The 12,029-nt window shown below is 50.6% G+C and overlaps 1 protein-coding gene across 1 annotated transcript; it reads right to left on the reverse strand.

The window, feature by feature from the left end:
- Positions 1-3,834: 3,834 nt before the first annotated feature.
- DNAJC22 (DnaJ heat shock protein family (Hsp40) member C22) lies at positions 3,835-9,002 on the reverse strand. Its single transcript, XM_084751507.1, has 3 exons — positions 8,845-9,002; positions 6,817-7,766; positions 3,835-4,648 (listed from the first exon to the last, which is right to left on the reverse strand). The coding sequence occupies exons 2-3, from the start codon at positions 7,654-7,656 to the stop codon at positions 4,463-4,465; spliced, it is 1,026 nt and encodes a 341-aa protein (XP_084607633.1). The 5' UTR covers positions 7,657-7,766; positions 8,845-9,002; the 3' UTR covers positions 3,835-4,462.
- Between the last annotated feature and the right edge of the window lie 3,027 nt (positions 9,003-12,029).

A 12,029-nucleotide genomic window follows, 5' to 3' on the forward strand; every position in this document is an offset into this window, starting at 1 on the left:
TGGTGGCGCACACCTTTAATCCCAGCACTCGGGAGGCGGAGGCAGAAGCAGGCGGATCGCTGTGAGTTCGAGGCCAGCCTGGTCTACAAAGTGAGTCCAGGATGGCCAAGGCTACACAGAGAAATTAAAAAAAAAAAAAAAAAAGGGGGGGTATGGGGTGTTGCTTGGTTGGTTTGTTGGTTTGTTGGTTTGTTTGTTTGTTTGATTTTTGTCTTGTTGATAGAGTTTCTCTGTGTAGCTCTGGCTGTCCTAGAACTCCCTCTGTAGACCAGGGTGGTTTCGAACACACAGATTTGCCTGCCTCGGCCTCAAAATTGTGAGTCACAGCCAGGTGGTGGTGGCACACACCATTAATCCCAGCATTCAGGAGGCAGAGGCAGGCGGATCTCTGTGAGTTCAAGGCCAGCCTGGTCTACAAAGAGAGTCTAGGACAGCCAAGGCTACACAGAGACACCCTGTCTTCGGAAAAAAAATTGTGAGTCACCACTGCTCGGTGGGAGGTGGATTTTGTCTTCATTGTTATTGTTGTTGTTGCTTTGTTTTTGTTTTTTTATGTGTGACTACTGAAAGAAACTATCTACAATTTGTGGTTGCTGCTTTTTTGGCCCCAAGCCATCCCTCTAAATTAGCCTCTGAGCTGTTGCGAATGCTCCTGCCACCAGCCCTAGGGACCTAGTGAAGACTCTGAAATTTGGCTAGAACAAAGTGAAAATAGATACATTAGTGAGAGAAACGCACACATTCCTGTGAGCACGTCTGAGGAGAACCACTAGCAAGTGAGCATCCGCATGACCCAGCAAGGTCCAGATGGTTATATGGGAACAAGACGGAGAAGGTGACAATTCAAAGAGCAGCACACGATTGTAGGTGAGTGAGCTGGCCCAACACTCAAACAATAGCAAGTTGTTCTCTGTGGACACGGAACTGTGATAAACGTCTGTCTATTCAGATGCATTGCATTCCTTTATCATCTTCCTGCAGACAGGAGTTATCTAATGGAAACCTGAGAAAGGGCAGGGTGGCCACCGTAGTTGGTTTTAATGTCAAGTTGCCACAAGCCAGAGCGTGCCCCCTCAGGGCGTGTCCCCTCAGAGTGTGCCCCCTCAGAATGGAGCTTCACCTGAAAAGTGTCCTGAGCACCAGGGAAGCCCTGGTGCAGGCCTGCTCCTCCTGGGAGCATCCTAAACAAAAGCATGGCGGAAGGGAAAACAGGTCTGCTTTCGCTGCCTCAGCCTCCCTCTCACTGCTGCGTAAGTAGATCTGCCCTTCGGGTGGCTGCTGCTGCTGCTGCTGCCGATCCCTTTGCTGGTAGCAGACCTATGTTCCAGCATCTCTCCTGAAGCTTACCTTGCTCCTGGCACCAGACTGTGGCAATGGAAGCACCCGGCCTTATGGACTGAACAACTGTGGGCTCTTGGCCCTCAGTAAGAGATCATGACAACTATTGAGGTATCCAGCCTCAAGGACCAAGTACTGGGTTCTCAGTGTCTTGGGGGTCTTTTGGCTGTCACTACTTTAAAGCTCACCACACACACACACACACACACACACACACACACACACACACACCCCACTGGTTCTGTTCCTCTAGACTAAAACAGTGGCTCACACCTATAATTCCAGCATCAGTAAACAAGAAGATCACACTGTGAGTTTGAGGCTAGCCTGGGCTTATGAGTTTGAGGCTAGCCTGGGCTTAATAGTGAGTTTCAGGCAAGCCCAGATTACAGTGTAAGTAAGACCTTGTCAAAAACAAACAGATAAAAAAACAGCAAAACAAAACACTTCCAGTGCTGAGGAGGTCGGTATCGCTGTGCCCAGCTTATGTGGTATGGGGCCTCATGCATGCTGAGAACATGCTTATGCTACGAGGCCAGATGTTCAGCTTAAAACATTCTATATACCACTCAGAGTTAAGGCCCAGGAGGAAAGAAGTGTGAATAAAATACTCTGGAAGAGCGAGTGAAATGTCAAGTAAAGAAAAGTATATCATTTTACCACGTTTCTGGCCTTTAGCGTTCCTGCAACGTGGGACATCCTGGCCTCCTTTCCCACATCTGGCTGGAGTTAAGTAGTGAAACATACAAACTGCCAGCTCCCCAGGGCTTCCCCGGCTGCCTGGGAGACACATGGGGGATAGAATCATGAATCTTCCCACGAGTCCTGTCTTATTTCCTTTCCTGTTGCTGTGATAAAAGACCCTGACAAAAGCAACTTAAGAGAAAAGGATTCATTTTGACTTACAGGTCAAGCACGGTCCATCATTGTCCAGGAAGGCAGGAGCTCGAGGCGCTGGTCACACCGACTCCATGGTCAGGAGCAGAGGGCACCGAGTGGAGGCGTGCCAGAGTTCAGCCTGCTTTCTCCTTTCATCCAGTCCTGGGTCCAGTCTGCGCAAATGGTGCCCCCTGCACTCAAGGTGGGTCTTCCCACCTCAACTAAACTAGTTAAGAAAATCTCCCCTTGCCGGGCGTGGTGGCGCACGCCTGTAATCCTAGCACTCTGGAGGCAGAGGCAGGTGGATCACTGTGAGTTCAAGACCAGCCTGGTCTACAAAGTGAGTCTAGGACAGCCAAGGCTACACAGAGAACCCTGTCTCAGAAGAAAAAGAAAGAAAATCCCCCCAGTGCCAGGCATGGTGGCGCATGCCTGTAATCCCAGCACTGTGGAGGCAGAGGCAGGTGGATCACTGTGAATTCAAGGCCAGCCGAATCTACAAAGTGAGTCTAGGACAGCCAAAGGCTATACAGAGAAACCCTGTCTCAAAAACAAACAAACAAACAAAAAAAGAAAATCCCCCCAGACCTGCCCACAGGCCAACCTGATCTGTGAGTCTCCATGGTAACTCAAGACAGTGTGAGGTTGATAATGAGAACTGGCCATCACTCTTGAAGCACGGCAGCCATGGCTTTATTCCCAGGGCTGGAGGCAGAGGCAGGCGGACATAGCTCTGTGAGCTCCAGGCCATCCTGGGCTACAGACCCCCGTGAGACAATATCATCTGTTCCTCCGATACCTCACCACACCATTTATAGTCCTGTGACATTTAGCTCAAAGCAGCAGACAAGGCCGACTTTATTTCTGCTCCTACGCTGTGATCCTCTATTGGGACAAATGTTCCTGAGAGTGTGATGTGACACTCACAATTTGGACTTCACACAGAAGTCCAAGACCTTAGAATTCAGCCTATTTCAAACCCATGAGGGCTTCTCTACAACTCTGTTCCAAATAGAGGCCCTTCCCCCTACCTGTTCCCTTTGGGGACAGTACAAGAATAGAAAGTGTAAGTGAGGGGGCTGGAGAGAAGGCTCAGAGGTTAAGAGCACTGTCTGCTTTTCCAAAAGTCCTGAATTCAATTCCCAGCAACCACATGGTGGTTCACAACTGCCTATAGTGAGATCTGGTGCCCTCTTCTGGCATTGGGCCAGAGTACTGTATAAATAATAAATAAATAAAATCTTAAAAAAAAAAATAAAGTATAAGTGGCAAAAAAAAAAAAACATTTTTCTGGAACTTTGACATTTAACCCCTGACTTACCTCTTTGACTTCTTCCTGTCATATAGGTCAGCATATGAAGTATTAGAATCTTCATATTTTTCCTTCAATCTCCTAACACAGTGCTGTACACAATTATAAGAGTTAAATAAGGCCAGGCATTGTGGCACAAGCCTTTAATCCCAGCACTCAGGAGGTAGAGGCAGGTAGATCACTGTGAGTTCGAGGCCAGCCTAGGCTACAAAGCGAGTCCAGGACAGCCAAGGCTACACAGACAGACCTGTCTTGAAAAGAGTTAAATAACCTTCTTTGTCATACACCAATATACTGGGGATGGATATGGTGGTACAGTCTTTTTATTTGTTTGTTTGTTTATTTATTCATGTATACAGTGCTCTGCCTGCATGTACACCTGCAGGCCAGAAGAGGGCATCAGATCACATTATAGATGGTTGTGAGCCACCATGTGGCTGCTGGGAATTGAACTCAGGTCCTCTGGAAGAGCAGCCAGTGCTCTTAACTGCTGAGCCATTTCTCCTGCCCCCAGCGGTGGTATAGTCTTTGAAAGATATTTTATTGATTTTATACTATTCCTTTCACTATATGGCCTTAAGAAAATGCAATCAACACGCCTTTAATCCCAGCACTTGGGAGGCAGAGGCAGGTGGATCTCTGTGAGTTCAAGGACCACCTGGTTTACAGAGTGAGTCCAGGACAGCCAAGACTACACAGAGAAACCCTGTCTTGAAAAACCAAAACAAACAAACAAGCAAACAAAAGCAAAAAAATGCAATCAAGAATACAGTAGCCAAGAACTTAGAAATTCAAATATTTTCTACCACAGACTCTCTCATCCCTTTAAAGTTTTTGTCTCTACACAAGTAGCTCCTTTAACACTATCAATCAGGTCGAGAGGTTTTGAATATGCCGCTGACAAAAGTGAGGCCATCTTTGAGGGATTGCTTTTCACCCCCAGGATGCTCTAGGCTTCTTGGGCTGACTCAAGACTTCATACGCAGCCTGGATCTCCAGGAAGTGCCTCTGGGCCTCCTCCGTCTGGTGTCGGTTGTGGTCTGGGTGCCAGACCTTCACCAGGTCGCGGTAACTGCAATGTATTTCTTCATTGCTTGCCCCTTTTGGGAGGCCCAGAACCTTGAGGAGACAGAACTGACGAATTAGCATCTTGTAAAAGCTCGGAGTTCCTGCTTCCTGCTCAACCAGGCTAGTTAGTAACTAGAAGAGTCCCGAGCCTCAGACAAGACTTCGCCCTTTGGGCTCAGACATACAGCCATGTCCCTAACTAGAGTGAGGTCTAGTGTTAGAACAAAAGAACCCAAGCAGACAACCCCACCCAGAAAACTCAGGATATCCCATAATCACTAAGATTCCATTAGTCACAATTGCATTTTCCAACCTAGAGCTTCACATCCTTGACAGGATCTCGTCCCCACAAGAGAAATGAGTATATATGTCCACCAAAGGCTGGAAAAGACTACTTAAAAGGAACTTCATCGACCAGGGCAGTGATGGTGCACTGCTTTGATCCCAGCACTCAGGAGGGAGAGGCAGGTGGATCTCTGTGAGTTCAAGACCAGCCTGTTGTACAGAGTGAGTTCTAGGACAGCCGGGGCTACACAGAGAAACCCTGTCTCAAAACAACAACAACAACAAAAAGGAACTTCATTGAAAAAAGTCCTGAACTAGAAATGACCTAAATATTAACAATAGAGTGAATAACTAAGCTGTGTGTAAGAAGTGTTCACTGCTACAGCAATGAATGAAGGCTATTTCAAATCGCATGTTAAATAGGAATAGAGCCTTTGGTTGGTTTGTTCATTGGATTTTTTGAGATAAGGTTTCTCTGTGTAGCCCTGGCTTTCCTAGACTTCCTTTGTAGACCAGGCTGGCCTCGAACTCACATAGCTCCGCCTGCCTCTGCCTCCTGAATGCTGGGATTAAAGGCGTGCGCCACCATGCCTGGCCCATGAATAAGTCTTATAGACAGAATGTTGAATGAAAAATGTCAGATACCACTCGGGAGGCAGAGGCAGGCGGATGCCTGTGAGTTCGAGGCCAGCCTGGTCTACAAAGTGAGTCCAGGACAGCCAAGGCTAACACAGAGAAACCCTGTCTCGAAAAACCAAAATAAATAAATAAATTAATTAATTAATAATAATAATAATAATTTAACTTTATTTTATGTGCATTGGTGTGGGGGGTATCAGATACCTTGGAACTGGAATTACAGACAGTTGTGAGCTGCCGTGTGGGTGCTGGAAACTGAACCCAGGTCCTTTGGAAGAACAGATAGTGCTCTTAACCACTGAGCCATCTCTCCAGTCCCCTACGGTCAGTGCTCCTAACAACTGAGTCATGTTTCCAGCCCTAGAGATTGCAGTCTTGCCAACTGTCCTCTGACCTCTACATTCATGTTTTGACAGGTGAATTTACACACAATAATAAGTTGTTTGTTTGTTTTTTCGAGAGAGGGTTTCTCTGTATAGTCATCCTGGCTGTCCTGGAACTCGCTTTGTAGCCCAGGCTGGCCTTGAACTCAGAGATCTGCCGGCCGCTGCCTCTCGAATGCTGGGATTAAAAGTATATACCACCAGCCAGGCACTGCCTTTAAAGGCACACGCCTTTAATCCCAGCACTCTGGAGTCAGAAACAGGTGGATCGCTGTGAGTTCGAGGCCTTGGCCTGGTTTACAAAGTGAGTCCAGGACAGCCAAGGCTACACAGAGAAAACCTGTCTCCAAAAACAAAACAAAACAAAGTGTACACCACCACACCCTGCTACAATACTACGTTTTAAACCTAATGCACCGAAACAGGATTTGGGATGTGGCTCAGTGTTACACAGTTCACGCATCATCTGTAGCGGGCCTGAATGTAATCTCCTACGCAGTGGGACACACGAAACCCCTGAGCCACAGGGATGGCTGTCGTTAAGGTCGCTCTGAGGTAGGAATAGATAGGGAAGGGGTAGGAAGGAATCTTCTCTGAGCCGGTAGTGTCCCACATCCTAACCTCACAGCCGTGTACACAAACTTAGGTAAACTGTTAGACTTCACAAAAAAAAAAAAAAAAAAAAAAAAAAAGAAAGAAAGAAAAAGAAAAAAGTACCAAGCATATACCTTCATGCAGCACACACATACAGAAAAGCCCAAAGCAGCCAGGATTCCCTTTCAGAGCTTAGCGAGAGGACCTCAGAACAGTGCTTCCCTGTGCAGGCTACCAGCTCTAGCAGGACTTCTAAACTCTCAGAGTGCAGACAGGCCCTGGGGAGACTTCCCCGAAAGAGAGGGAAGAAAGACTTACCTGGTAAGCCAGCTGACGTTTCTCATCCTGAAAACCGTCAACAAATTCGTAGAGCTTTTCCCATTCCTGGAACTGGCCGCCAGTGAAGGCCGGATCCCCCACCAGTAGCCACCAGATACGGCAAGGCATCAGCAAGACAGACTCCACAAGGCGTCCAAGGAGTGGGAAAAAGCTGAACCAGCTCAAGAAGGAGCCAAGGGTTTCTGCCGCATAGTTAATGGTGGCGGCTGTGTTGTACAGAACACTATACGCCAGTGGGCCTGTGAAGGCGAGGTAAGCCAAGCCCACACGGTAGAGCCGCACGCTAAGGGTCTCTGACTCCCCTGAAGCTTTGAATCGGCGATGCTTCTGGGCTGTGATGCTGGCAGCCAGACTGATGGGCAGGATGGCTATGGGGCGGCCATAGAATACAGGGGACGTGAGGAAGGCTGCTCCTATGGTGTTCCTAAAGTCTGAGGTCTGGTTACCAACGGCAGCCACCAGCAAGACCCCTAAGGCAACCGCCAGTGGGAGGCCCACAATATAGAAGTGGGCCATGGAGGAAAGGCTGATCAGGGCCACAAGACCAAAATAGATGCCCACTATCACCTGGGCGGCAAAGCGAAGGAAGCTCAGAGGTGGTGTCCCCTCTCCTGGCCTCTGTTTCTGACCCTGGACTCTGTTGGCTTGAGCGACAAAGCCTGGGAGCTTCCAGAACTCCCAGAGCCAGCCCAAGCCACCACCTCCCAGGGTAAGCATCCAGAGCAGGGCATGGCTGTCCCTTCCCAGATAGAGATGGTGGAGGCCAACAGGGCCCCCCAAAGCCCAAAGGACATAGGTCACCAGGAGCCCTTTGCCCATCCTCTAGGGCAAGAGTCTTGGGATCCAGTGGCGTTTGACATCGATCAGAATGCAGGCATCTCAAGGTCCTCTGTGAAAATCACCATAGTCCCAAGAGGCATCCTTAGACCCTAAGAGACGGAGCAGGGAGAAAGCAGACTCATCAGACGACATCCAGCCCTCAGCACAGTCAACCATTGCACCGTAATAAAAGCCAAGTCTGGTCCTACCTCTGGGTCTCTCATGTACTGGATGTCTTGTACCTTTGGTTAAGCACCCTGGTCCTGTTAGTGATAGTCACAGGGACTCCATATTTAGGGGAGGAGAATGCTTCAATTTAAAATTTTTCATTTATATATTATTAATAGTTAATTAATTGATTTTTGAGCCCAAAATGGTCTTATGTGCCCATAGCCAAGGATGTGTCCTTGAGCTCCTGTTCTCCTGCCCTCACTTCCCCAAATGCTGGGGATACAGGCAGGTGCCATTATGCCTAGTTGGGACACTGAGAACCAGCTGCCTGAACCAAAACAAACAAATCAAAAGCTTGGGACTAGAAAGATGACCCAGGGTTCTTACTGTTCTTCCAGAGGACCAGGGTTCAGTTCTCAGTACCCACATGGCAGCTTATAGATGCACTCTTCTGGTCTCCAAGGGCATCAGGTGCGCGCGCGCACGCACGTACACACACACACACACACACACACACACACGCACGCACACAAAACACTCATGCAATAAAGTAAAATAATAATAATAATAATAATAATCAACTTAAATTCTAGTCTTCCCCTCAGACTACTGGAAGAGTAATGATTCATAGGAGGAAGTTTGTTCAGAATACTTTTCCAATGTTTCCAACCCTTTGGAAAGCCCGTGTGTTGTCTCCTTGTGTCTGGCCGGCTGCCTGGGCCCAAGCTTTTAGCCTTTCTCCAGCCTTCCCATTTCCCCAGACCATGAAAACTTCCTACAAGTCAAACTTGAAAGAAACCCTGGATTCCTTCCACTTAAACATTCTAGAAAACATTTTGACCTAGACCTTAGCACCCCACAGCTCAGCCGTTCTGTCCCCAAACAGGACTGAAGAGCCTCTACAAAGAGGCTGCAAAAATCCTCAGAATATCAAATCTGGTGCAAAGAGTGCCTGCCAGTATTGTCCTGCCTACTTCAAGCGAACTCCCTCAGGCTGTCCCAGTAGGGCCGCAGTACCTGACTGTTCAGGCTGACAGGCCGCTTCAGACCAGTCATTTCCTTTGACCGTGGAATCAAAATGGCCCCTCTGTGCCCGCTCCTGCTTTCACACAAGTGGACTTTGTCTCCCAGTGCAGACTGCGTCTCTGAAGTCAGGCCACCTCCTCCCGGCCCCTCCCCAAGCCCTCGTCAGCCCCTGCGGAATTGCCTTCCGGTCCTGCCTTCCACCACCTGCCCTCTGGGATAAACTCTGTGGGAAGCTTTGTCCAGGCTCACCCAGTTTTATTATTGTACGGCCTGGAACCGCGCCCCGACTCCCGGGAGAAGCACGCCTCTTGTAGCATGTCACTGCAACCGCCAGGTGGCGCTGTCGCTTACAGAAGGGAGGTTCCCAAAAAGTCCCAGATCACCTTTTCGCAAGGTTGGGACACCCCTTGCCAAAGCCGTCTGGACTGTGGGGCTACCTGGCGGGATAAAAAAAAAAAAAAAAAAAAAAAAAAAAAAAAAAAAAAAAAAAAAAAAAAAAAAAAAAAAAAGAAAAGGTGATCCCATCAGTAAAATTTAAATTCTTGATTCCCTCTTCTCCCCGCCGCAAATGGAAGGTGATCCCTCTCTCACGTCAGGCTGCAGGGTCCTCTCTCCACACTCCAAGAGCTTCAAGCTATTATAGCATCACTTCTAATTTCTTCCCTATTTTCCTTTTTTTTTTTTTTTTGAGACAGGGTCTCTCTGTGTAGCCTTGACTGTCCTGAACTCACTTTGTAGACCAGGCTGGCCTCAAACTCACAGAAATCCACTGCCTCTGCCTCCCGAGGGCTGGGATTAAAGGCGTGCGCCACCACTGCCCGGTAACACTTGTAATTTCTTAAGGGACAGACATCCACCCACAAGCAAAAGGGAGCACCAAGAGAGACGCCCAGTTTTGTCTCACTGCTTTGCCTCCAGGCCTTGCAGTTGAAGGACTACACATCCAGCCCTGAGCCTGAGCGTGCACAGCCCAGAACCCAGAGAGCCCCGAAGCTGTTCAGACCCAGTAGCCTGAAGCAAAGGATGAACCCACCAGCAAGGGATACCAGGGTCCAGGCGCGCCATCTAGGCCAAAACCCAGGACTGAGGGAAGAGGAGCCGCCTTTTCGCTTCCTTGCTGGAATGGAGCTGGTGTACAAGACGCCTTCACTATTCCAGGCTCCGTGACCTTGTCCAAGTCACACCTTTCCCTGAGGTTCAGTTTCTTTATAAAGAAGTTTGGATCTACACGGTCTCCCAGCCTTCACTAGAGGAAGGGATAGAGTCAGTGGGCCTCACTTAGGGTCACCTGTCAACAGTAGACCAAACGTTTTAGAGCCCTCCAACACCCCCTACCCCTAGCTGGGGGCGAGAATGCAGCTCAGGATCTGGCCCTTTTAGGGCTAAGAGGCAGCGAAACGACAGCACAGGCACGCCTGGCGACGGGGGCGGACAGGGGCGCTTAATAATGAATGAGACTTAATTGGGCCGGCACTGCGCGGCGGCGCGCTAAGCTTGGCAAACAGCACCGGCGGCAGCCGCTGCTGCCGCTGGACAAACAAACTCGCTCTGGGCTCCGGGAGCCGGGTGCTGGGTGCCCACCGCCCCGGCGGGGGGTGGGGTGGGGTGGGGAGGGGATCAGCTGGGAACCAGGTGTCCGGAGCACAGGAGGTACCCAGAACTGCCCAGAAATGCGGGAGGAATGAAGTCTCCCGACCCAGCCCTGGAAGGAAGGAGCTAAGGAGATTTTGCTGTAGAGCCTGCCTATGGCCCAAGGGCGATATAAGTGCATGAAAAAGATGGAGAAAAGAGCGGAGGGTGGAGGAGAGAGTGAGAAATGAGCAAGGAACAGGCACTTCTGGAGGTGGGTTGACGGAGCGTGAGGGGCGAGAGAAGAGCTGATGCTGTGAAGAAAGGGCAGAGCGATGGAGAAACAAGAGGAGGAGGCACAAGGGGCCTTGAGGAGAAGAATTGAGGAAGAGTCAAGGAGAGAGACGAGAGGTGACCAGAATAAGAAGAAGGGGGTGACGGGGTGGGTGAGAGGCTCCCTTGCTTGCGCCTCACCCTGCCGAGCTCCCGCCCTAGCGCTCTCTCCAGCCGTCCGCACTCACTTTGTCACAATTACGGGGCCGTCACTCGGCCGGGATTGTTTTCCCCAAATTGTTGTTCTATAAACTGGCGCGGGGTGGGAGTTGGGGGGGGGTGTGATCTGACAAGCTGATGAGGGAGGGGGGAGTGTGAGCAGCTGTCGAGGGCATGGTAACATATTTACCCTTTACTGGCTCAGGGTTGGCCTTGGTCAATGCAGAAACCCACGCGGAAATTAATTTCCACCCCGACCTTCACCACTGATTCCGCTTTCCACCTTCCTGGCTCCTCCTCAGTCTCAGCTGCCTCGGTTTCCCCAACAGAGGCGATTACCAGGTACAACCAGAAGTTCCTTGGCCTTTTCCCCATTCTCTCTCGCCAGCGCCCTGGAGTGCCTCGCAGGTTTGCCACTCTCGTTCCTAAGTGTGCCCACGTCCTCTCGCCCCCGTGTCGCTAGCAAACCTAGACCACTTTGCTGGCCCTTAATTCTGCAAACATCTGTTGCGCCCACTGAGCGAGGACTGAGCTAGCTTCCCAGCTGCCTTACCACTCCCGCCCCCCTCGCCCCCAACACCCGCCACCCGCCTCTTCCCCGCCAGCCCAGCCTGTCGGCTCCGTGACAGCCGCCGCCGAAGCCCGGGCCCCGCGGGAGCGGCCGGAGAGGAGACGCTGCATGGCTGGCTCCGACACCGGCCTCCCTCGCGGCTCCAGGGGCAACGGAGGATGGAGGCCGCTGAAGCGAGACCGAAGTCGGCCGCGGGAGTTGGCAGGGCTAGACGGGGGAGGGGGGAGGCCCTGGGAGGGCTCCTCTCCGGTTCTTTTAAATCCTATTTTTCTCTTTTGGTCCTCCTCGGTCCAGCCCGGGCCCGGAAGCTTCCCGGTGAGCGCCCCCCCCCCGCACAACCCCCCCCCCAGTCCGGGTGATTTACACACGGGCTACGCTCAGCGGCCTCTTCCCAATCAGGAATATCGACCCCGGGCGGGGCCCTCGGGCCGCATCGATCCCTCTAAGGCTCGGGATTTAAAAATGTCAAATTTGCCTTTTCCAGGCGGGCGGAGGGGCGGGGGCCAGGAGGAGGGCCGTTTGCGGGGACGGGAGGGGGGCGGCA

This window comes from Acomys minous (assembly GCF_964271855.1).
Source record: "Acomys minous genome assembly, chromosome: 12".
Taxonomy (NCBI): domain Eukaryota; kingdom Metazoa; phylum Chordata; class Mammalia; order Rodentia; family Muridae; genus Acomys; species Acomys minous.

What these genes read in the sequence shown, in the direction of transcription:
- DNAJC22 (XM_084751507.1), bottom strand. Translation starts at nt 7,656, where the DNA reads ATGGGCAAAGGGCTCCTGGTGACCTATGTCCTTTGGGCTTTGGGGGGC. An exon ending in AACGTCAGCTGGCTTACCAG is followed by an intron (nt 4,649 to 6,816) that starts GTAAGTCTTTCT and finishes TGTCTCCTCAAG; the next exon opens with GTTCTGGGCCTCCCAAAAGG.